This window comes from Struthio camelus, chromosome W (genome assembly GCF_040807025.1).
Source record: "Struthio camelus isolate bStrCam1 chromosome W, bStrCam1.hap1, whole genome shotgun sequence".
NCBI classification, from domain to species: domain Eukaryota; kingdom Metazoa; phylum Chordata; class Aves; order Struthioniformes; family Struthionidae; genus Struthio; species Struthio camelus.
In genome coordinates this window covers 67,893,932-67,915,314 of record NC_090981.1, presented here as the reverse complement: position 1 = coordinate 67,915,314, position 21,383 = coordinate 67,893,932, and the positions used below count along the sequence as shown (strand labels likewise).

Here is a 21,383-nt window from a genome sequence, read left to right as displayed (position 1 = left end):
CAAAGGCGAGACTCCTGACGTCTGCATCCTTCTAAGTAGCAGAAATCAATATGGGGACCAAATCAGAGAGAAAGAGAAACTTCACGACATTTGACTGTGAGAGCTTAAAAACGGTAGAGCCTTTCTTAGGCAGATCACCAGGCTGCTGCTAGTTAGGTAGTGATGACTTTAATTTGGAGACCTCTATACATTCTCCAGCAGTGGTAGACCTCTAATGCAAAACTGCTGGCCTAAAGCAAGCATCTTAACTTTCTTTACGTCCCTCTTAGGTCCATGTAAAAGGTACAAGTGGCATGGGACAGACCGAGACTCGGAAAGATGGTCCCCTCCACCTCGCCTAGGAGCACCCAGCTATCTTAGGAGATTCTGCAGCGCTCATCACCTTAGGCGCTGTTCTTCATTACAAAACGTTAACATGTTTGAACATAATTAAAAATGGAGTTAGCTGACGCGATGGTGACCACAGTTTGCCCTTGTCGAGGCTGATCACAAAGTCAAGCTCAAGCTTACGCCAGCGAACCGTGATTACACTTCCAGCCCGCAGGGCCCAGGTGTGATTAGCTGGCCTGCTGCTGGAAGTGGTTTGCCTTCACCTACCTCCCCTGCCCCGCCAAGTCCCAGCGAGCCTCCTGCTTAACTCAAATCTTCACATTTTTGTCCGAACGCAGTAACACTTTGCGGAGCTGCTCAGGTCCAAGTTCCCATAAATATGGAGTGTCTCCAGAAGCCACACATATATATGTGTGTTTAAGCAGTGTGAAATGAAGCGGTATGTTAAGGGTGGAGGTCCTGATACCCACTAGCTTGCCCCTTTTGACAGTAAAATATGCTCGCCTTATCTGCAGAGAGTTCAAAATGTTGCATATTACAAAGACTTTGCCAGGAATAATTGACCACATGAGGCAAAAAGAAGGGGAGAGTTTTGCTCAGTGAATGTTAAACAATTAAATTATTCATACTGTAAAGAACTAAAGGTAATACTCCGCAAAGCGCTGCAAACGTAGAATTCAAGGGTACCATCCACAGCTATTACTAGCTTTATCCAATTTCTCCTACGTTAAGCTTGAAACAAAATCTGGTATTTTCCCAGTGTAAACCGATGCTAAAGATAATGAAGAAACTTCTTCCTGCAGTTTATCTATAGCCCTTTTAAAAATATCAGAAACACAAATTTTGCTTTGCAGAATGATTCTGCAACATTAGGGATAATGCATGCATAATGACCATGAAGTTTCTTTGTATTTATAGATACACATTTTCACACACACACACACACACAAGAAATGACAGAAAAAAAAAAAAAGATTCCTTACCTTGCTCTTGACTTTCACCAGGAGAATCCTACAGGTTATGTTCTCAGACCCCAACATAACTACAGTTATGAAAAATCTTAATCCATAATCAATCCCTGTTCTTTTGAGTGGAAGTATATCTATCCGTGGATTAAATCACTACTCAGTATGACCAAAGGAAATCTGCTCCTACACTTACAATTACTTCTTCAGTTTTCTGTGTTTTTTAAAATGGGAAGAAGAAATAAAGTAACAGATTTTTGAATGGATAAATCGGACAGCTATTTATAAAGTTCAGATTTGCTAATTATTAACATGTATCAAACATTTAAAAATACAGAAAGTAGAAACCCACCAATATTTAAAGCAAGGAATTTAGGAAGTAAACAAATACATAAATAGCATTGGTTCTGCGAGCAGGAGAAGCTGATGCCGACAGTTCTTTGAGGAAACTCTGTTCATCTATCAAACATTGTATATGCCCTGTTTCTTGAGCAAAGGAGAATTTTTAAATAGAAGAAATCAGAAAGCAATCCCTTATTTCCCATTAGAAACAATTCACGTTTCACTAACTTTTTCTAAAAAGCAAGGAGAGAAAGGGTTAGTTTTTGTGTTGAATTTGATTCATGCATAGAATTTCAAGTGAACCAAAATGCATACATATGTATGTGGCACATGGATATACACTTTCCCTGCCGTTGCTCTCCTTCTCTAAAATACATACTGAAAATGATTAACTCATGAGAAAAAAATCCAGAATAACCCCAAGCATGTAGAAAGTTTTTGGCCAGGGAATTGTATTTATGTCACAGTCATCATCATTATTAATCCTGATCTGACCGAGGGCTCCAGTCACAGCGTGCCATCAATATTAAGCAATAATCATGATAATAGCAATTCATATCAAACATCTTCCATTTCGTGGCCATCTCCGTTATGTTATTAAATTAATAGATCTGTCAGCACCGAAGAAAAATAGCATAAAGACAGAAATCTTATTAAGCTAGAGATAAAATTTTAAACAATTCTGGAAACCACCACAGCAAGCCTTTGGTCTCTTTTGCGTGCTACTGCAATCCAGTTAGTGAACTATGATGGTTATTTAGCTACTTGTTCTGATTTAATCAGCTTGTGAATTCTAAGTGTTTAATTGAATTAGTTCTCAGTGACTGCTGCCAAGTTAGAAGAGAACTAAGAAGAATATGATCAAGACAAAAACAGACTGCAGAAGCACAATATTTTTGATTACTACAGCCTTTGACAAGAGTGGGAAACGGCACACAGCTCACTGCAACAACAGCGGCTTAGTTGTGCCTCAACCACAAATGCCACAGGACTCATACTTCAAAAGAATGGGCAAACGCGTTTTTGGGGGCATGGTCTTTGAAGTTGGTTGCTCTGCTTGAAAACTCTTTTTTTCTTTGATTTAGTGAGCCCAGTTCATTTCTGCTGTGTTTGTTCCTTCAAAATTACCTAAAAGTAGATGTTTAAGCTCTATTCCAACTGTATGAAGATGTGCTGTTATGGAAAGGTATACGCACTTCTCTGCGCCTGTACTGCCCATAGGATTAAGCCCAAAAGTGTCCAAATGGCTCCTCACCTCTTTTTGTCTCTAATAAGGGGCCACATTTCATACGCACACTCCTAAAATACCTTTTCATACTGGTATTATTTCACAAACGGTGCCAGCTTGAGAGCTCAGAGCAACAGGCTTTCCCCATTAACCGAGGGACCCTTTGGGAAGCGCTGGCTCTCACCTGCGCAGAAGACCCCTTTTGGAGCTCAGCTGAGAGGCAAACAGGTCCTGCAGACTCCCGCTCCCCACACTCCACCCTTGCCCCAAGCTCCAGACGATCAAGAAACGTTCGCATTACCACTAACTTGGGGCTCCAGTACTGACACTGGCTCACAAAGAGGACTGAGATACATTTGTTTTGCCCATCACAAAGCAGCAGCCCTGCCAAATGCACTTAGATAAATACTTAAATCCATCTTTGTCTACCATAGCACTTACACCTGCAAGTTAATATCCCACTGAGACTCCCAACATTTAGTCCTCTGTGATTGGGAACATGAAGACAACCTCTGATTAGGGCAAAAAGGGGTTAGATTTATTCCCACTTAATCCTCTCCTATCCCACAGCAACAGAAACAGCATCTGTACAACACACCTCTATCTGTAAGGACCGATATGAAAAAATTAATACAATAACATACCTTAGGGTAGGAGTATCCATAGCCCATCCCATGCAGCATTATACCCTACAGATTATTTTCCTGTTTTTGTTTTAAATGCTTTAAATTTGAATGACCATTACAGAAGGTCACAAAACATGATCAACTGCTCTGTGACATTCTCCCTTCAGAATAAGTAAGAAAAAGTAAACATAAAGATTTGGAACAAGATGTTCCAAGACACCAATGCCCTTTGGGTCGTACATGTAAGAGCAATTTAAAAGTAACTTGGACTGGGTGTATTTAAAAAAAAAAACATTCAGAACAGACATTTGATTTCACGAAAACAAGAAGTGGAAGAGAGAGATCAACGTGACAGGTACTCAGTGCTCCTAGCAAATCAGCAATCGCATAAACGCTCACCCCTGTCAGCGAGCTCTGGGCTCCTATTCACTGCTAACTGTGCAAATGGAAATCTCTGAGGAGCATGTCCATGGGGCCAGTTTTGTTCTGAGAGATCCTGATAAGACAAAACTTGTGGGGTTTCTTGTGCCTTTCCTCCACTAAATGGGCCTTTCCCATGTACATGGGCCCAGTATTGAAATGAGCTACAGAATATAAAAGCTTATATAGCTTCAATAAATACAAGGTATGAATAGAAAGAAAAGGAATAAGCTCAAATACATTTCATAATATATTAGGAACTAGCATTCAATGAATAGGAAGCATAATTAAAACCTATTATATGGTATTCTGATATTATATTAGGAAATAATATCAACTGACTTCATCAACGGCATGGAATCGTTAAAAATATTTTTCAAGAATGTAAACATACTGGATTTAAGTAAAATGAATACACCTTTTCAAACAAAACAAATGTCTTTGTTGGAATGACAATCGATCTACCTATGGGTGGTGTATATAACCTGCCAGTAACATATTTCTTTCCCGCATTGCCTGTCACCGAGAAGAGCTCTGCTTCTCTTTACTCTAGGAGATCATTCCTAGTTAACCAAACTGCACTTCTGTTTATTGAAGATGTTAATCTGCAATCAGGGAACAATTTCTGCTTGTTCACCTAAGTTTAAGTGATACTACTGCTGCTGAAGCCTCACTGGAAAATCACGACTTTTCTTTAAAACGCTTTTCTTTTCACCTCAGTTCTTATTCCAACATTATCTTGAAAGGCAATGAGGTTTATTAGATTATGTTGTGCGTGAACACCTATATCTTTGCCTGTCCACTCGAGTAGCTGGGTAATGATTTTCATCCTTCTGCCCAGTTCACTTAAACACGAGGCATAAAGGTCTTGGGGGTTACATTCAGCATGGATCCGGAGCAGGAGGAGGCCAGCCTGTCCTTGAGGTGGCACGCCAGCGGCAGCGCCGGGAAGCTCGGCTGCACCTCCCTCCGGCTGACCTGCCGGGGACCCCAGTGCTGCTAACGCACTTCAAACATACACCAGCCACAACATCCAGAGGAACCTAGCTTCATTACTTCAGATGCTCACGGCATTACAGATTTCTGCATGTGATTAACTCTATTGCTCAATTATAATTTCCCAGATAGCAATTTCCGTCTTGAATGCTATTCAGTGATCTTAATAACTGAGCAAAAACGGCTTGATAAAAATAATCAGGATTTTATTCACACACAGTTCTACTTTGTACAGTAAAATATCACAGAATCCTATTGAGACTGATGCATATATTGATATACACACATATTTTACTTATACTAACTATGTAAGCCTCCAAGAGATTAGAATGCATGGTTTCGCTAGGATTGGCTGATTTGGAATATACCGTTTTGCATTACGTCTGTTTGTATCTTCTCATGTCTATGTTGAAATAAGGTACAAAAAAAAGCTAACTGAAAATGAAAATGTTTGTCTGGGAGAATTTCTGAGATACTCAGATGTAATTCTATTCAATTGTTGAGCATGCAAGAAAAAGGAGAAGAACTCCTTACAAGATTTCAAAAATATTCTTTTGATCCCTTCAAATTTTTATTTAAATAAAACAAAATAAGTATGTTTTGCCTCATTCATTTGACCTCGATAGTAGTAAAGTAAAAACTGAAATGCTAATTCTAAAGGATCCTATGGAGTAATAACGGAAGTAACAGAATACAGTGCAACAAGAATGGCCTGAGAACTTGCAACGCATAAAACGCTTCTTTACCTTTACAACTAGAAGTTAGGAAAAGTGTGGCTCAATACTTTCTTTAAGCTTCTTTTTTCTCCAAAAAGCAAGTTGTGTCTTTGCTTCCCAAAGACCTTTAGATGTTTCTCAGAAACATCTTCCTGTCCCAGGCGCAGACACACCGGGGGTGGCTACAACCGAATGTCCAGGATTAAATTGGAGCACATTCACAAAAGCCCCGAGTATTTACCCTGTGTACGAAGCTACTGGTGCCCAGAAAACCCACACGGAAGAGGGCGATTCACACAACAGCTTTGCTTCTACGACACTAACGCACATGCAAGTTTTGAAACTCGAAGGAGAGCCTGAGTGAGCCCAAAGCAGACAGCGTCTTATGTGAACAACAGGAATTTGTGGAAACAAGTAACCTTTTGATAAGCACAATTACACCTGGTGGACTCTATTCTCTGATGGTACTAATTAACATAGCTCCAATAAAGGCATTCAGTAAGGATAACAGTGCCAGTTTTAAGGGCTATTTAGTGCTCAGGTGTTTAATATTTATGCCTAGATACCTCTCCGGTGTCACACGTTCTGCAGGCAAAATAAAAGCAATTGTACCCATAAAAAATTACTTCTAGATGTTGAAAAATGAAGGAGAACATGGATAGCTAACTGTATTTTCAGTCCCCGATGTGTTTTGTTTAGACGAGAGAGAGCAGAAGAGAAGTCATGACCAGACAATGCAGCAGAAAAGCAGAAATTCAGTCAAGTGCCCACAGCACATAGTTTACCTGGGACTAAGCTTCCTGATACGTAAACGTACAACGTCAGAATCTGCAGAGCTTGATTTAAGGACTTCGAAAGCCTTAACGCATCACCACGTAGGATGTGCAAAGCAGTATTACTGGCAACGAAGGCCCCGTCTACCAGAAAAGCAAAGGAGACCTTGGCTGGCTTGCCTTCTTCGTCACAAACTGGACTTGAAACAAGCCACCGAGCCTCGCTGTCGTTATGTGGGGTTTTTCTTCGTTACCCAGCGATTACAGGATACAATCAGCACCTTCCCTCTACACCCTCAGAAGAGAGGCCGAGTTGCCTTCTGCAGGACGGCTGCCCCTTCGCCAGCTGCCGCACGGGCTGAGCTGCCTTCCCGGTGACGGGCAGCTCCAAAGGCTGCCCTGAATCGTGAATCCCAGATTGAAAAACACAAGAACAACACCCGAGCAAAAGCAGTGGAAGGAGCAAGCCCTTCTCTGCTTCTTGGACTCAACAAGAAGCCGGCCAAACCCCATTCACCAGCAATTCATAACCGTTCTCATCTGCTAGACCCGTCCTGGGAGGAGGGCTGCTTTCCTAATGAAGCAGCTCTCGGGCGTTTGTGGTATTGTGGCCTGTGGAAAGGAACAGAAATAAAATGCCTACCGAAATGACTGGCACAAAAGAAAGCAGCAGGGAAGCGAAACGGTCAGCTCAGCTAATGAGGAAGGACGCAGGGATAAACGCGGCGAAGCGCTGGGCGAGCTTCTGAACGTTTCGCTTTGTGAACGCAAAATCTACGCAAAATAGGGGTGCCTATACATCCAGGCAGGACGGCATGCGCACGCGAGCTGCTGAATGGTGGCAGACTTACCCTCGAATTAACCACTTCCAAGGAGACGTTCTGAGGCATCGCGCTCGGTACTAAAAGGGAAGAAAACACAAAAAAGAAGGGAAATACTGCCATTAGTGTCCTAAGTCAGAATAGGTTACATCAAATACTTCTCTTTTTGGAAGGAAACGAGCGTCGCTTTTCCACCTAGTTTATAATCTGATCACAGCCGTGCAGATAATCCAGGTGGCACTTCAGAGGTCCCCCAGAGAGATAAAAACCAAACGCATCTGCTCATTTCTTCTCATTTCTGATAGACCTATTAGTGAGCTCTTTAGAGAGCCAGGCAGCAGCTTCCCTGCTGTGAGACCAAATACTTGAATTCAGTTATTTGTTATAAACTTGGTCAGAAATAACAAGTACACGTGGCAGTTCCTCTGGTTTTTATGTACTAAAATCGGTGTATTTCAAGAACACATTTTGTACAAACAGACCAGGGCGTTCCCCTCTCATTGGCACCAGCTCACCCCTTTTTGCTGTGATGCCTAAGGAGGAATAGAAAGGAGACTTTGTCTTCAGATACTGTTAAAAACAGGCATTTTACATTAAAACGCTTTACTTGTCATACATATGATAATTCACCCTGGCTTTATACAATTAAACTTTGTTACATCCACCCTAATACACTTCAACTCTTAAATGTGTCTAATACCTACTCAATACATGGTCTTACAAAGGTTCTTCATGAGGCATTAATGAGATGGTCTGACATCCACAGCCTTAATTAAAACAAATGGTTCTGAGTCAAGTTTTTTTTTTTCCATTTAAAACACTCCTTTAACTTCACAGTTCTCTCCAGCTATGGTCACAGGAAAAGCCTGTGCAGCGCACATTCATTCCCCTGAGACTCAGCCCTGCCAAGGCACTGTGAAGGATGCATTCGTACCAGTGAGACACTGGACACCAGCAAATGCGTGCCATATATATGGTTGATTGGGTCATTAGTAACTAATTATTTACAGACAACATTTCTTCCTGTTTTCCACTGCATCGCTATATATTTCTGTTTCCAAAATGCTTGTGCAAGAACTGGTCAGACGTGTAGTTCTCCAGCAGATGGCAAACATTAATTCAACAGCTGAGGAGCTAAGAGCTTTAAAAATAAGTTTTTAGTTCCTGATGCATCAGCTCCCTGACCTAAAGTTTTATTTTCCTTTTGGAGAACTAATGCCTGCTGGCAAACCCAAGCTACTCAACACTTGAAAGGCAGGGATATTGCTTACACTTACAGGAGGGAGGCCCCGAATTTGGGGGAGGGAGAAAGCTAAAAAGGGATCATGGTAAATACCCGGTGCTTCAATAGGTAAAGCCCTAGGAGTTGGAATCCATCCACACTAGAAATAGGGCATATCTTTGTTTTCATCTTCTTCCACAATCACTGAAAATTGCTGTTGAGGAGTGTGGTGCATTTATCATTGAGTAGAATCTATATGTTAAGTATCTTTGAAAAACTTTTATGCTGGCCAAACCTTGAAGGATCAAGGCTAGAACGAATTGCTGAAGCTCTACGCACTGTACCGCATGGGAGGACACAACGGGTCCAGCTCGCAGTATGTCTGTGCCATCTTTATAAGCTGCATTTCGAAGCCAGCTCTGGCCCATGGTGCAAGCGGTGCCGACTGGCTCTCCACTGGTGTCCAGCACCCTCTGCAACACACGGGCTGCGTCTACCGCGGGAAGCCCCCGCTGACCTCAGCCCTGTGCATCTATAAATAATGGAATTGGTGCTAATACGCGAAACACACCCATACAGTTGTTAAACAAAAGGACCACAGCAGTGAAGGTAAAGGATACTTCCCTAGATCACTTTAAACAGCTCTGGTCATACAATTCCTAGGCACATTCACTTCCAGTAAACAAATCCCCAAAGTGCAGCATTTTGTAGCGTCCTTGATGCATGCTAGTATTTAAGGATTTAAGTCAGTCCGATTTAAGTCATCTGTCAGAGCAAATAAGAAAATCATGTTTTAAATACAGGTGACAACATAGCAAAAGTAACAACAGCCAGCTAAACAGGCATGTCCCACTGTCAGCAATGTCCCACATTAACACGGCTGTCCTTCACAAAAGCTCTGTGAAGGATAAAAAGAAAAAAGGATGCATTTGAATCACAGTAATCTAAAAACTCGTTGCTTGGAGGCAATGGTACAGTGAAAGGTTTGGTAAGGAATACTGAAACTCTTCCTCAGTCTGGAGACTCCAAATTGCAGAGATTTGCCTTTGGGAAAGATACCATGCAAGCAATTATCTGAATCCATTGTGAATCCCTTAAAATGACAGCTCAGGCTCTGGTCCTTCTTGCTTATGCTGCCACAGCTTGATTTGAAGATACGTTTTCCGGGAATATTCATCACTAACTCGATATTCTGGCTTTTAAACACCCAAGAGTGTTTTTCCATCAGAGCAGACAGCACGCGCGGAAGGAGGGACTTGAGCGTCCGGCTCAGCTCTGCCATGACCTGCCAGGCACCCACGGGCAAACTGTTTCACCCTTTAGCTTCCTTTCTGTCTCTTCAGATTAGAAGCTTTAGAAGTTATTTGGCTTCTTAAGTGCAGGGATTATTCACTATTTGTTTCTATGCTGCCCAATACAGTGGAAAGTTGATCTAACGTGTTGCTAGTACAACCACGGCACCAGCAAATAGTGCAGGAGACACTCCATCTCCCTGATGCCCCCTAACACAAAGGAGACGTCGCTGCTCACAGCTGCCTCATTTTGAGAAATATCAGGCAAAAACAGTGTCTCTCTGCAATGTACTCAATATTCCAAGGCAAAAGAACAGCAAGTAAGATTTTTTTTTTTTTTTTGACATTTCTGAACTAACTGGGTATGGCGAGTAGCTGATATCTCCCAGAAAAGTCTGTTTGCATTGGAGAATATTCGTTCTTGTTTATGAGGGAGTCAGAACTGCTTAAAGCGCCAATCCGCCTCATCTGGAATTGCTCCCTCGTCTCCCCTCTCCCCAAGCTCGTCTCGGTGGTGCCTGCGGCCACCGAGGGACACAGCTGGGAAAAGCGCGAACGGGCATAAAGTCATTTTCTGCCGGTGGGGTGAGATTCCCTTGGGTGCTGAGCTGACCCACAGGACTTCTCCGGTTTGGCTCTCACAGCAGTCCCCTGTGGCTCAGAGACCCGAATCTGACCAGCATCATGCGAAGAACGTGACTTCCGAGTCATGATACGTTTCCATGTCACAAGCAAATCAAACTGGTGTGGTTTGGACCAGCAAATTAAACTCCAAAGCCTCTATCATAATACTTAGTCACTACCACCTTAAGTCTTCTCTTGTCATCGCTGACTTTTACATATGACCAATACTAATTGCCAGTATTTCATATAATTCCCTTATCAGACAAATTTTTCTTCATTTTTCTTTTTGTTTGTCTTTCTAATTATTTTGATTATTTCTCTTTCGTCGCTGCTTGTCACATTTCCCAATTTAGTTTCATATACAACCCAGCGAACACACTTTTCATCCCTTCTTCCAGACCTCCAATCATACAAGAAATAAACCCAGACCAGACCCAGCATCAAATTCAGAATCACTTTCTCAGCAATATTGTCCATCTTCATTCCTTGTTCCTTCTTCAGTCGAGGGGATATTTTGTATTGCCAAGAGATTCTGATTTAATATTTCAAGTTACACAACAATCAGAGGATTCTCCTACCAAACTAAGCCTTTACAAGGTTACAATTACCTTCTCCAGTTTTACGCCTTGATCAAATGAAGAAATTGGATGCACCTGGAAAAATTTGTTTTTTGTTTAGTATTCACAGCTTAATTATACTATTGGAAAATGGAGCAGGATTCACTTTATCTACCATTAGCCCCAAGATTGTCAATGAACAAAGACAGCACCATCCAGAGCTAGGGCCAACCCCTCCTAAGCCAAGGCAAGACATAATCCTCCCTAGGCAAATGGAAAGCCCCCCCCCCCCCGCCCCACCAAGAACTGCAGAGCAGCACACGCTGCTGCTGCAAAGCAGACACAAGGGTCTGTAGAGCACATGCTGCCAAGACACGTGGGGAGAGGTTAGCAGCTGGCAGGGAGAAAGGAGGAGGTTGGGACGTGAAGGTTGTGTTGTGATTGCACCAGGTGGGGCCCAGAGAACCACCCTGAACTTATAAAGTTTCTAGAACTACGTTTATAAAGTTTCTATAAATGAGTGTTCAGATTCTACTTGGAGTAGGTTATTGTTCAGACGATAGTCTATCGGGGTGAGAAGCAGCACACTGATGCAGTGCATCAGCCCCCTCTCTACAATACCAAGGCCAGCAGGACTGCAGACTTCCTGCACGTGCTCATCACAACAGCTGCTGCACGTCTCGCTCATAAACAGGGCGCACAGCAACTTCTTTAGAGAAGCGTTGTGAGGTTACATGTAGGCTGGCAAGGCATTGCGATAAAACAATATTATTGCAATCGTATTATTAAGTGAAATTAGAAAAGAAACATCCAGTTGCCCATCAGATGAATCCATGGTGTTGGTGCTTCCACCCCATTGGCCGAGCTGAGACAAAGTCTCCCCCCCGCATCTATCTTGCCTTTTCCAGCATCCTGGTCCCCAGGATGCTATTTTGGGGGTGGCTCCTCTGAACTGCTCTGGGGCAGGCACTGGATCGGGCACCCGCACCAACAGGCTCAGGAGTGAGCTGGGATGGAAGAGGACCAGACTCCAGCCCTGATCCAACAACGACAGAAACGTTCACGCAAAGGGAACGAGACTCGCTGGCTTCAACGGGGACGCAGCTCACAAATCCCCTCCGTGATTGTCTCATTTGATCCACACGTTTCCCCAAAAGTTTTCAGTGTTGACGATTGTTCGCACCAAATAATACTTTTGTCCAAAAATTCCTACCTAATTCTTGCAGGGGATGCAGGGGCAGGTGGACATGAACCTGTAGGTGTTCCAAAAACATAAAGACAGATAATATATTTTGCAGGGCATTTACTATACTTGAGAGGTTTGACTACCAGGGTGATATAGTAAGAGAATTTATCCCTGAGAGACTGCCAGCAAGGATGACTCTTGTATCAGGCTCGTCCATGCTTGCGGCTCGAACCCGCGCAGGTTCTGCTCACGCCCCGCTGTGAACGCTCTAACAGCCTCCTCGGCCTCGGTTGCTCTCCCAGCTCACATGCACGCACACGAATAGCTACTGATAGCTGAAAAACTTCACAGGCTGTCTCCTGTGTCAAATCAAACTTCAATCTTTAATTTTTACTTTTAAAAAATGCATTTATATTATAATTATGGATATAAATGATGTTTAAATCAAGTAGTCAGGAAGCATGAAATAAGCCTGTCTGCCAATTGCCGGGATTAAATGCATTTTGATAAATTCATAAGCATCATAACTCAAAGCATTTATGAAACAGCATGCAACTTGGCCAAATATTAACTGAGCTGTACTTTAAACCAGAAACTAAACATTAAAGATACAATATTTTCCTTGATCTGGTAAATTGTTTAAGTCCAGGATTCTGCAGTTCCTGGACTTGAACAAGCTATACTAAATCCCTTTGATCGGAGCATGCTTCTTAGACTATAGATTAGATCCCAGACCTTCACAGACAATTTCTGTCTACAGACCTGTGGGGAAATAACAGCATAGGCTTTTTTTGTGAAACTATGTACCGTGTCATACGCTCTAAGCAAAGGAATCACACCAGAAAAATAGCCCACTCAAGCGCACACACTCTTACGAGAGAGACTTTAAAACGATCCTGTCATTTTTACAAGGCAGGAAATTCAGACAGACCAACCTTCAAGCTTTTTCTGCCATTTTTGACTTTTAGTTCTGTTTCAAACTAGTTCTTAGAAAAACGAAAAGGGAACGGCTCCTCTTTGAGCGCTGCCCATCTCCCTGGACTTAGACATGAAGACAACATGAAGCACAAACTAAATGGAGTTGGTAGTGAAAATCAAAGTGCTAATCGTTATATTTTCATCCAGAGGCGAAAGCACTACTCAAGAACTGGGAAACCCAGTTTCTGTCTTTTCACCAGCACTGGATCCTAACTGATAAGGCCTGCCAACTTTTAAGTGAAGGTGGAGGATGGATCGCAAGCCAGAAGCCTTGCGGGGCACATGGGCTGGGGCTGCCAGCCAAGGGGAGCGGAGAGCGGCAGCACCACAGAAACGAAACCTGCCTGGAAAGGAGATGTGAATACGCTGACCTACTAGCTTTCTCCTTCCTTTATCTCTCCATCTAGGAAATAGGACAGATTAAATGTCGTCTTCTCTCTCACCTGTGTAGGCTGTTAGCTCTCTTGCGTGGGAAAAAGCTCTCTTGCTTTTTCATCAAGCACCCTCAGGCAGAATGGGCCTTAAGCTTGGAAACGGTCACTGTGGGACCGTAAAAAAGCAACTGCAGTACGTTTTGGTGTTGCAGACTTGAACTTTATCAGTTACAGCCTCCCTGTGCTGGCTGCCTCCTTTCCTCCTCTGTGATGAGCACATGTGCACCAGCTCAGACCGCTGCGCCATTCGCTTGCAGCTGGTGAAACACCAGCTCCTGTCCCAGCCGCTCCGGACAGCCAAAGCGGCTTTCTGTGTCAGAGACTGAACCGGTTCCAGGTAGACCCAGAATAAGGATGAAAAGATACCCTACAGTTCTCTTCTCTTCTTCCATACTGCTCCAAATCCTTCATTTTACCCTTCTGTACTTTCACTCCCATGTGGGCTTTAAGCCCTGTGTTTCGTTGGGTGGCTTGGTTTCAGAGCAGGGGGAAGGATTTGAAAGAACAAAATTAAAATTAACTCTTGCTTAACTGTTCCTGCCCTTGGACATTCCAGTTTCCGACCATCTCCTAGATATTAAAGAACATGACAGCATCAGAGAAGGAGCAGAGCAGCCTGGCTACAATGCAGAATGCCGGCTTAGGCAGCTTGCTAGAGAGAGAAAGGCACAACGAATTTGAGTACAAATGTGCCTTCATTCGTGGTCATCCACAGGATGTCCTCTGTCATGCTTGTCTGCCCATTCAGGCTCTCCAAGAAGGTTTTTGGAAGAAGTAAGTCCAAACTTCACTCACCTGCTGGCCATCAAAACTGGAACTGGCTAATAACACAGAGATAGCACCAGGACACCCAAACACTTGCCCCTGAGGGGCACCTTCAAACCATAGGAAGGCTGGAACCAACCGACTTCATTGCAGAACAGACTTCAGCTTAAATAAATAGGAAAACAAATGCTTTCTTCTTCCAGATTCCCAAAACGAGGGCAACTATGCACCATATTCCACTCCTGTTTTCCGGAATAGTCTCACAAAACCCTTCTCTTTAGTGATGATTTTTGTTCCCAGACAGGTGAAGCATTCTGAAACACTTGCAGAGGATAATTTTCAGGCTCATGAATAACAGTCTCTCCCTTTCTCACTTATGATGACATTTAAAACCAAAGTGGAGTACAGGGCCACAGTTCTACACTTCACAGTGTGAATTAAATCTACATACATTATGCAAAATATTCATTTTCACTTGTTTTCCTTTTGTTTTTATAATTATAAGTGTGAAGTAATTTATTCTGCCAAGATCCAGTCTGTATTACAACGGAAAACTGAATTAGATGGGTAGACATAAGCAGCACTTGAAAAAATATTGCAGAGGTGTCAAATGTAAAATAATAGCACCAAATGAGCTGTGGGGATCGCAAATGACTCTGCTAAAGACACTGTAACGACAGTCTGGAATACCATAGACTAAAACAGCACGACAGATCCAAGAACTCCCTGCATTCTCACCCCCTGCCCCGGGCACCTGGGTTCCTGCTTGCTCTTTCAGCCCCTCCACGTTGGCCCCGATGTCCCTCTTTGAAGGTATCTGTTTTAGAAGCTTCAAACTCCTCCACTCCTGCCTGAGCCAGGGGCTCCAGTGCCCTATCCCAGAGTGGTCAGATGTGTCTTTTCGGGTCGGCGTGGCTTCTCCCTTTGCTTCCCCGTGCCGTACTGGGCTCCCCATTTCACAGACTCCAGCTGCCCACGGCACTCACCAGCTCCTCTGGCTTTCCTCCTGTGCACATGCCTCCACATCTACCTTCTCCTTCCTTCCCTGCCCATGTTGTTTATTTCTGAATTAAATTTTGGGGAGCCAGGTTCAACCTTTCTAAAATATCCCCCAAAGCAGACATTTCTGAAACACTTTCGGAAACACTTTACATTGCCTGTCAATTCTCCTGTCTTCTACCAAACTGTCCTTGGACTGGTGTCCCCACAGGGTTTGGCAGTGTCCTGCCAGGGAGAAGAAGAGAGAAGGAGAAGCAGCTGCCGGGACCCGCCTGCCTGCCTGGCTCAAGAGCGCTTCTTTTGACCCCAAGGCAGCCCCACAGCCAGTGGCTTGTATATAAATGCTCAGCTTAAAGCATCCCTTTCTGAATGTGCTTTCCCCTGTTCTGCTCCTCTCAAGGTCACGTGGGCTGCCAGCAAGATGCAGAGCATGGCTGAACGTGGGACACCAGCACCTCGACAGGGAGTGAGCAGCCAGGAGGTAGGACACAATTTCCATGGGTGACATCAGCCCCTTGTGCGACCCAGAGACAACTGCCAAAGTGCTCTCCGCTGTAGCTACATTAAACAAATGTCAGAGCTTTGCCAATGCCATGATGCCTCCCTTGTCTTCTGATTTGCTCCAAGATCTACATGGCCTCCACTAGTGTTACACAGAAGCACATATGGATTTTTTTTTTCAGTTGATTAGATGTAGCATTCGGAAATACTGGGTCACCAGGCAGACAAACGATCAGACAGACAACTGTCATTCTTAAACTCATGCAACGATCTCCGTTGTTTTGGGTAGAACAATAAGGGACGGTTGTTATCTTTACAATAAAATTAGATACAAATTTGTAAATATAAAGGGACAAAACTCCGACACTCTGGTTCTCCGTTCCCGTGTTTTGTTGTAGCACCTATCTACAGTATGGAGAGCACCAGCAGTATCTGTATTACATGCTGCAGCTGAAGTAGCGCCGTCTTGGGTTACTGGGCATGCCAGGCAGTGGTGAAGAACATGCTGCTTAGCACAGGTCACGCTTCTCGGGGGGGAGAAACGCCTAGCTAATTTGACATAGCTAGTTGAAGCCCACAGCAGCACGTTTCTTGTCTGTTCTCAGAATTTATAACCAAGAGTAAAAATAAACATTTTTTGCCATTTTTTTACGTCAGTGATCCAAACAGAGGATAGGGCAACTGGAACTCCCATATCTTCATGTATTAACGTGAATGAATAGAAACTTTACAATTTTCATCAGAATGAAAACTAACTGTCTGTAAATCTCACTTTAAAAGCTTAAGTTGACACTTTTTACAGCGTCTTTAAACAAAATGCTGGCATGGATAAAAATCTTTTAACCTTTCTTTTAGAGCTTTCTATTTCCTCCAATTATAGGTCTCAGTTAGCTTGCAACTGGCATGTCACTGACGATTTTGGAAGTAATTACATCGAACCGCCTTTGGATCTGGTTGCTAGTTTATAAACTCATCACTCCATTTAATCTTTATCCCCCCAATAAGTATCAGCTATTCTCTTTTATCTGGTAGGACTCTATTTCCTTCTAAAAATGTCAAGAACTGTCTGGCAGCAAAAACTATTCAGAGACATCAGCACGGTCTGACTGACAGAAATCCTGGGCTTTGTATGCACAATTCCTATGGAGAGAATTTGCCTTTCATTTAGATGGTTTTTACACTTTTGTAGACCAAACGACTTCAATAATGCTTTAGCCAGCTATGGCGATCAGGCCCACTGATTTCAACAGGAGTCAGGCGTGTAGAAGTTTTTGATATCAGACCCAACTAAGCACTTCCAAATTCAAAATAAAATTCAATTTATCACTTGCAGCATGCAAGGATGTCACGAGGAATGACAGTGCAACCATCGTGACTGAACAGAAATTGAAACACAGGCACATTTTCTAGTGCAGCGTTTAAGACACAAGGAAAATCTAGGCAGTTTTTATTCAAATGCAACTATAATAAAACAGACAAAATTTGCTGTAGAAAGCTTGATACCTGTGCCTAAGTTGAGGAGAAAATAAAGACTGCAGTATGCTACCCCAACAGTTAGATATAAGAAAAATGAACTGAAGTGATTATCATTGGAGATGATCACTAGCTTACTGGGTACCACTGCAGGTAGATATTGAATCTTTTATTTCTCTGCAAGAACCCTGCAGATTCAATGAGCTGCTCATTTCATTGCCATCACTTCTGAAGAGACAGGGCTATGGCACAGCTCCTGGAAGAAAGCGGCTCGAGACGAGAACGGACAAACGCAGCCCCCCAGGAGGCACCTGCCTCCCTTCGCCCCCGGTCCGTCCTGGGACCTCCTGGCCTGAACTTACCGTCAGAAAGCGTCGTGACCGCGATCTCTTCGGTGGACACACCGGGGCCGTAGCGGTTGTACGCCAGGAAGCGCACAGTGTATTCCGTGAATTTCTTCAGCCCTTCCAGCCTGTAGGAGAGTCCGTCGACCTCGATATTCTGAGCATACAGAAATGATCCACTGTTACTAAGTGGGAACATTAAAGCGAGTGTGACAGTGATGCCGAGGGATGAGCGGATTAGAGATGAGCTTTTCACTCTTTCAGAAGTAGAGCTAAATCCTTATTTAAGTTGGTATAAAAGGTAATTTGTAACAGAATTGCTTGTTACAGCTCACTTCTCAGTACACATCGCTAGAGCTTCACATGGGGTTCAGGACACAGTAAATTTCATGCTTCAAAGTTTTATTTAGTTACTTAGGCACTACTGAAGGCACAGGAGAAAACTTGTTTTGGTTAAACCAATTGCTCCCACTCCACAGGTACATGACAGGGAAATAAAAGAAGATAAAAGAAAGAAAAAAATACAGGCAAAAGGTCAAAGGGGAATTTTGGAGAAAAGAAGAAAGTATAATGAAGCAAGCACAGAGAAAAATGGCAGCAGTACAAAAGTTCCCGCAAGACCATTGGAACACCTGCCACAGGATCTCAGATGCCTGTGATTATCACAGTTACTAATAGTAAGTTGGATCAGTTTAGAAAAAAACACAAGTCTCTGCTCTGCTCCTTGCCCTGTCCTCCATTAAAAACTTATTCAAACCATATCCCACCCACAGAGCTAGTCCATACAACTATCGCAGCATTCCTACAAAATATTAGTTTTTAAGTGGTCAACATAAACAGTCTGAACGGCTCACAAGTTACAGAAAGCAAGGCTTTCTGCTTTCTTACTCATTTGCCACAGAAAAGCATATTCTTACGGTAGAATTAGGACCAAAATGAAAGGGACAGCATCGGAAGGAGGTTTTTACTATTAGCACCTTTCAATCTGGAAACAAAATGCATCATTCCTAGTCTGGATATTATACTCGTACCGTAGCCTTGAGAGAAGGTACAAGAAGCAACTAAAAACTCCAGGGATCACACGCACAAACTTCCATCAACATCTTGATAGTTTTGCACGACATAAAGGAGAAAACCTAAAGGGTCTTGAAATGGCATTTAGCATTATTTGGAAATTTCAGTGTAAAGCTGAGAAATGGTTAATATACAGTAGGCTGCCTCTTCTACCTCCCAAACCCGGTTTTATACTGGTGTAAATTTATTTGGCTTGAGCCTGCTGCTAAGTGCTGCAGTTGGGCGGGCCAATCTCCTCCCACAGGAGGGTCTCGTGGACTGTTGCCATCATAAAGGCAAGAACCGGGGTTTCCCTTATTACCAGGTCTATGTAACATTTACCTAAAGTGGAAATGAAAAATCTTCGTGTTTCGAACCTTTACAGTGCTCTGGAGACCTGAAGAATACGTCAAATTCCTCAAAGCACACAAATTTTCACTGTTAAGGTGTTTTACGTTGCTAAGCCATTGTTGTTGTTTGGACACTTCCTCTCCTTTCCCTCCAATTAGTTGATGTGTTTTTTGGAAGCATATGCTGGTACATCCCCAAAAGAAGAGCAGAGCCGCTCTCGTCCCCGCTCACCTGCTCTTTTCCAGTTGCGGTCTCGGTGCAGAAGAGCCGGTAACCTTGAATCGGACCATTTGCATAGGCAGGGGGATCCCAGGAAATGAGGATCGAGGTAGGTGAGGTAGATACAGCCCGCAGGTTTTCTACTGGCCCTGGAACTTGCACTGTGCAAAAAGAAATCGACTGAGTAAAAGTTCTGCTCCTGCAACATCCATTTGCTCTCCAGGCCCACCGTACCACCTGGCCCACGCCGCCTTCCCCAGAACATGCCCACCTCCCCGGGCCGCTCAGCCCTCATCCATCTCAACGCTCCTGAGAAGTGCACTTCAGAAGGAGGAACGCCAAATAAAGCCAGAATAGTGAGACGTGGAAGGGATGCCAAAGCCATGGAAAACGTGCTGCAGAGGATTCTGCTGCAGATTTAGTGCCACAAACACATGAAATATTTTAAGAGATTGTTACATCAAGGCTCAGGGGCTGCATTTCATCTCAAAAATTAATTTCTTGGAAATAATTAGCACAAACTTCTAATGCAAGCAATAGGTTCGTGCCCTCGAGACAAACAGTTAACAGGCTGCAGATCCAGGTGAAGATGCCCAATGGAAAAGGCAGGGAAATCACTTTCTCACTGACCCCAAAAGAGCAACCTCCGTGCTCTTTTGCACGTTTACCAGCACAAACTGACAACCTTAAAAAAAGATTCGGGGATGCACAAGGGTGGAAGCTCCACCAGCGAGCGCCGCAGTGAGCGTGGCCTCCTCCGCTGCTCCCAGGGAGCCGCGAGGGTCACAGAAACAGGGCAGCACCAAGCAAAGCCATGGGTTTGATCCCATGAAGTCATAGCCCTCAGCCCATAGCAGCAGAGCAGCTGGCTCTGAATCAGCGCTGTCCTACTCCGAGTGGGAGGACGGGCTAGATGTTGTCCAACCTGAACCAGTCTGTGATTCAAAAACCCTAATCTAGCCTTAAAAGTTAGGCCTCCGGAGTATAAGCTCTGATATTAAAACCTAATCCCACTCTCGTTCTTAAATAATATCCTTGTGTTTGTACGATGTTCAGCACTTACAGAAATGACAGCACCCTAACGAAATCATCTTATAAACCAAATAACTACAACAAATGTGCTAAAATAGCCAGTCCTTGAAATTGTTAACTGGTTTGATTAGTTCTGAAATACACTAGTGTGATAGGTTTACTCTTAAGTAGAGATCATTAAGAAATGCAAAATTCAGGCTGCTCAGACACAAGACGACGATGGCAAGGGAGGAAACCCATAACTCCTCCTCAAATGGCAGCGCAAAACCAACCGCTAAAGCACCGTTTGCTACGCACACTGTATCTTCCTGGGCTCCAGCTTCGCTGTGAATGTGAATTATCACACAGCAGCCATATCATGCTTTTGCTGTCGGCTTAAATTAGCGATGAAAACAAAGAGCTAAAAGCCGTAAGAGAGCGCAGGGCTCCCAGCAGCCGCTGCTCGGGAAGCAGCTCCCATGGGGCGAGCTCCGGAGAGGAGACTCTCTGCACCTTCACCTTGAACTCAGGCAAAACTGGATGAAAGAAAGGGTGATAACCGCAGCAAAAACGTACAGGTCAAGCAGAAGGTGATTTCTGAGAATCTTTAACACTAAATAGGACCTTTCTATTTTCAACAGCGAGCGCGTTGCGGCATAAAATAAACTCACGAGCTATGGTGCAGCCGGCAGATAACAGAATTACAACTTCCGTAATAGACTTTCCACAAAGTTACATCCTGGTTACCAGGAGGTTTTGCAATAACAGCTTTCTTCTGTAGATCGGTAACTGTTTGGTGCGACGCGATAGCCAAAGAGCGCCCGACCCCGTGCTCTGCTGCTCTGCCCCGTCCCGCAGAACGCCAGCTGCAAAGCTGCGAATCACGGAAAGAGGCTCCCCAAAGGGGCATCAACAACATAGAGACAGTCTTTCATCACCTATCATCTCGGGTTTAGCTGTAGCATAGACAGACACACTTAAAATATCTTTATTTTCTTCCTCCAGCTTTCCTTTCCATTGTATTTCAATATTTCCGGCAGGCGTTCTAACATGCTTTAATTCTCAGTATTTTTGGTGCAAAGCATTTAATAATCTCTCCTGATCCCTTCTATCAAATAATAATCTAGTAAAAATTGGCATTAAGTTTTAAATCTTTT

General features: G+C 43.5%; 1 protein-coding gene across 3 annotated transcripts in view; it reads right to left on the bottom strand.

Annotated features, from left to right (window-relative positions):
* Positions 1-21,383, bottom strand: part of LOC104138483 (netrin receptor DCC) — a 608,580-nt gene that overhangs the window by 150,885 nt on the left and 436,312 nt on the right. For all 3 annotated transcript variants that reach the window (XM_009666101.2, XM_068925912.1, XM_068925913.1), the window contains exons 10-12: positions 19,228-19,376; positions 17,611-17,749; positions 7,248-7,297 (exon numbers count right to left, since the gene is read on the bottom strand). In XM_009666101.2, coding sequence (XP_009664396.2) covers positions 7,248-7,297; positions 17,611-17,749; positions 19,228-19,376 — 338 coding nt within the window. The remainder of the gene's footprint in view (positions 1-7,247; positions 7,298-17,610; positions 17,750-19,227; positions 19,377-21,383) is intronic.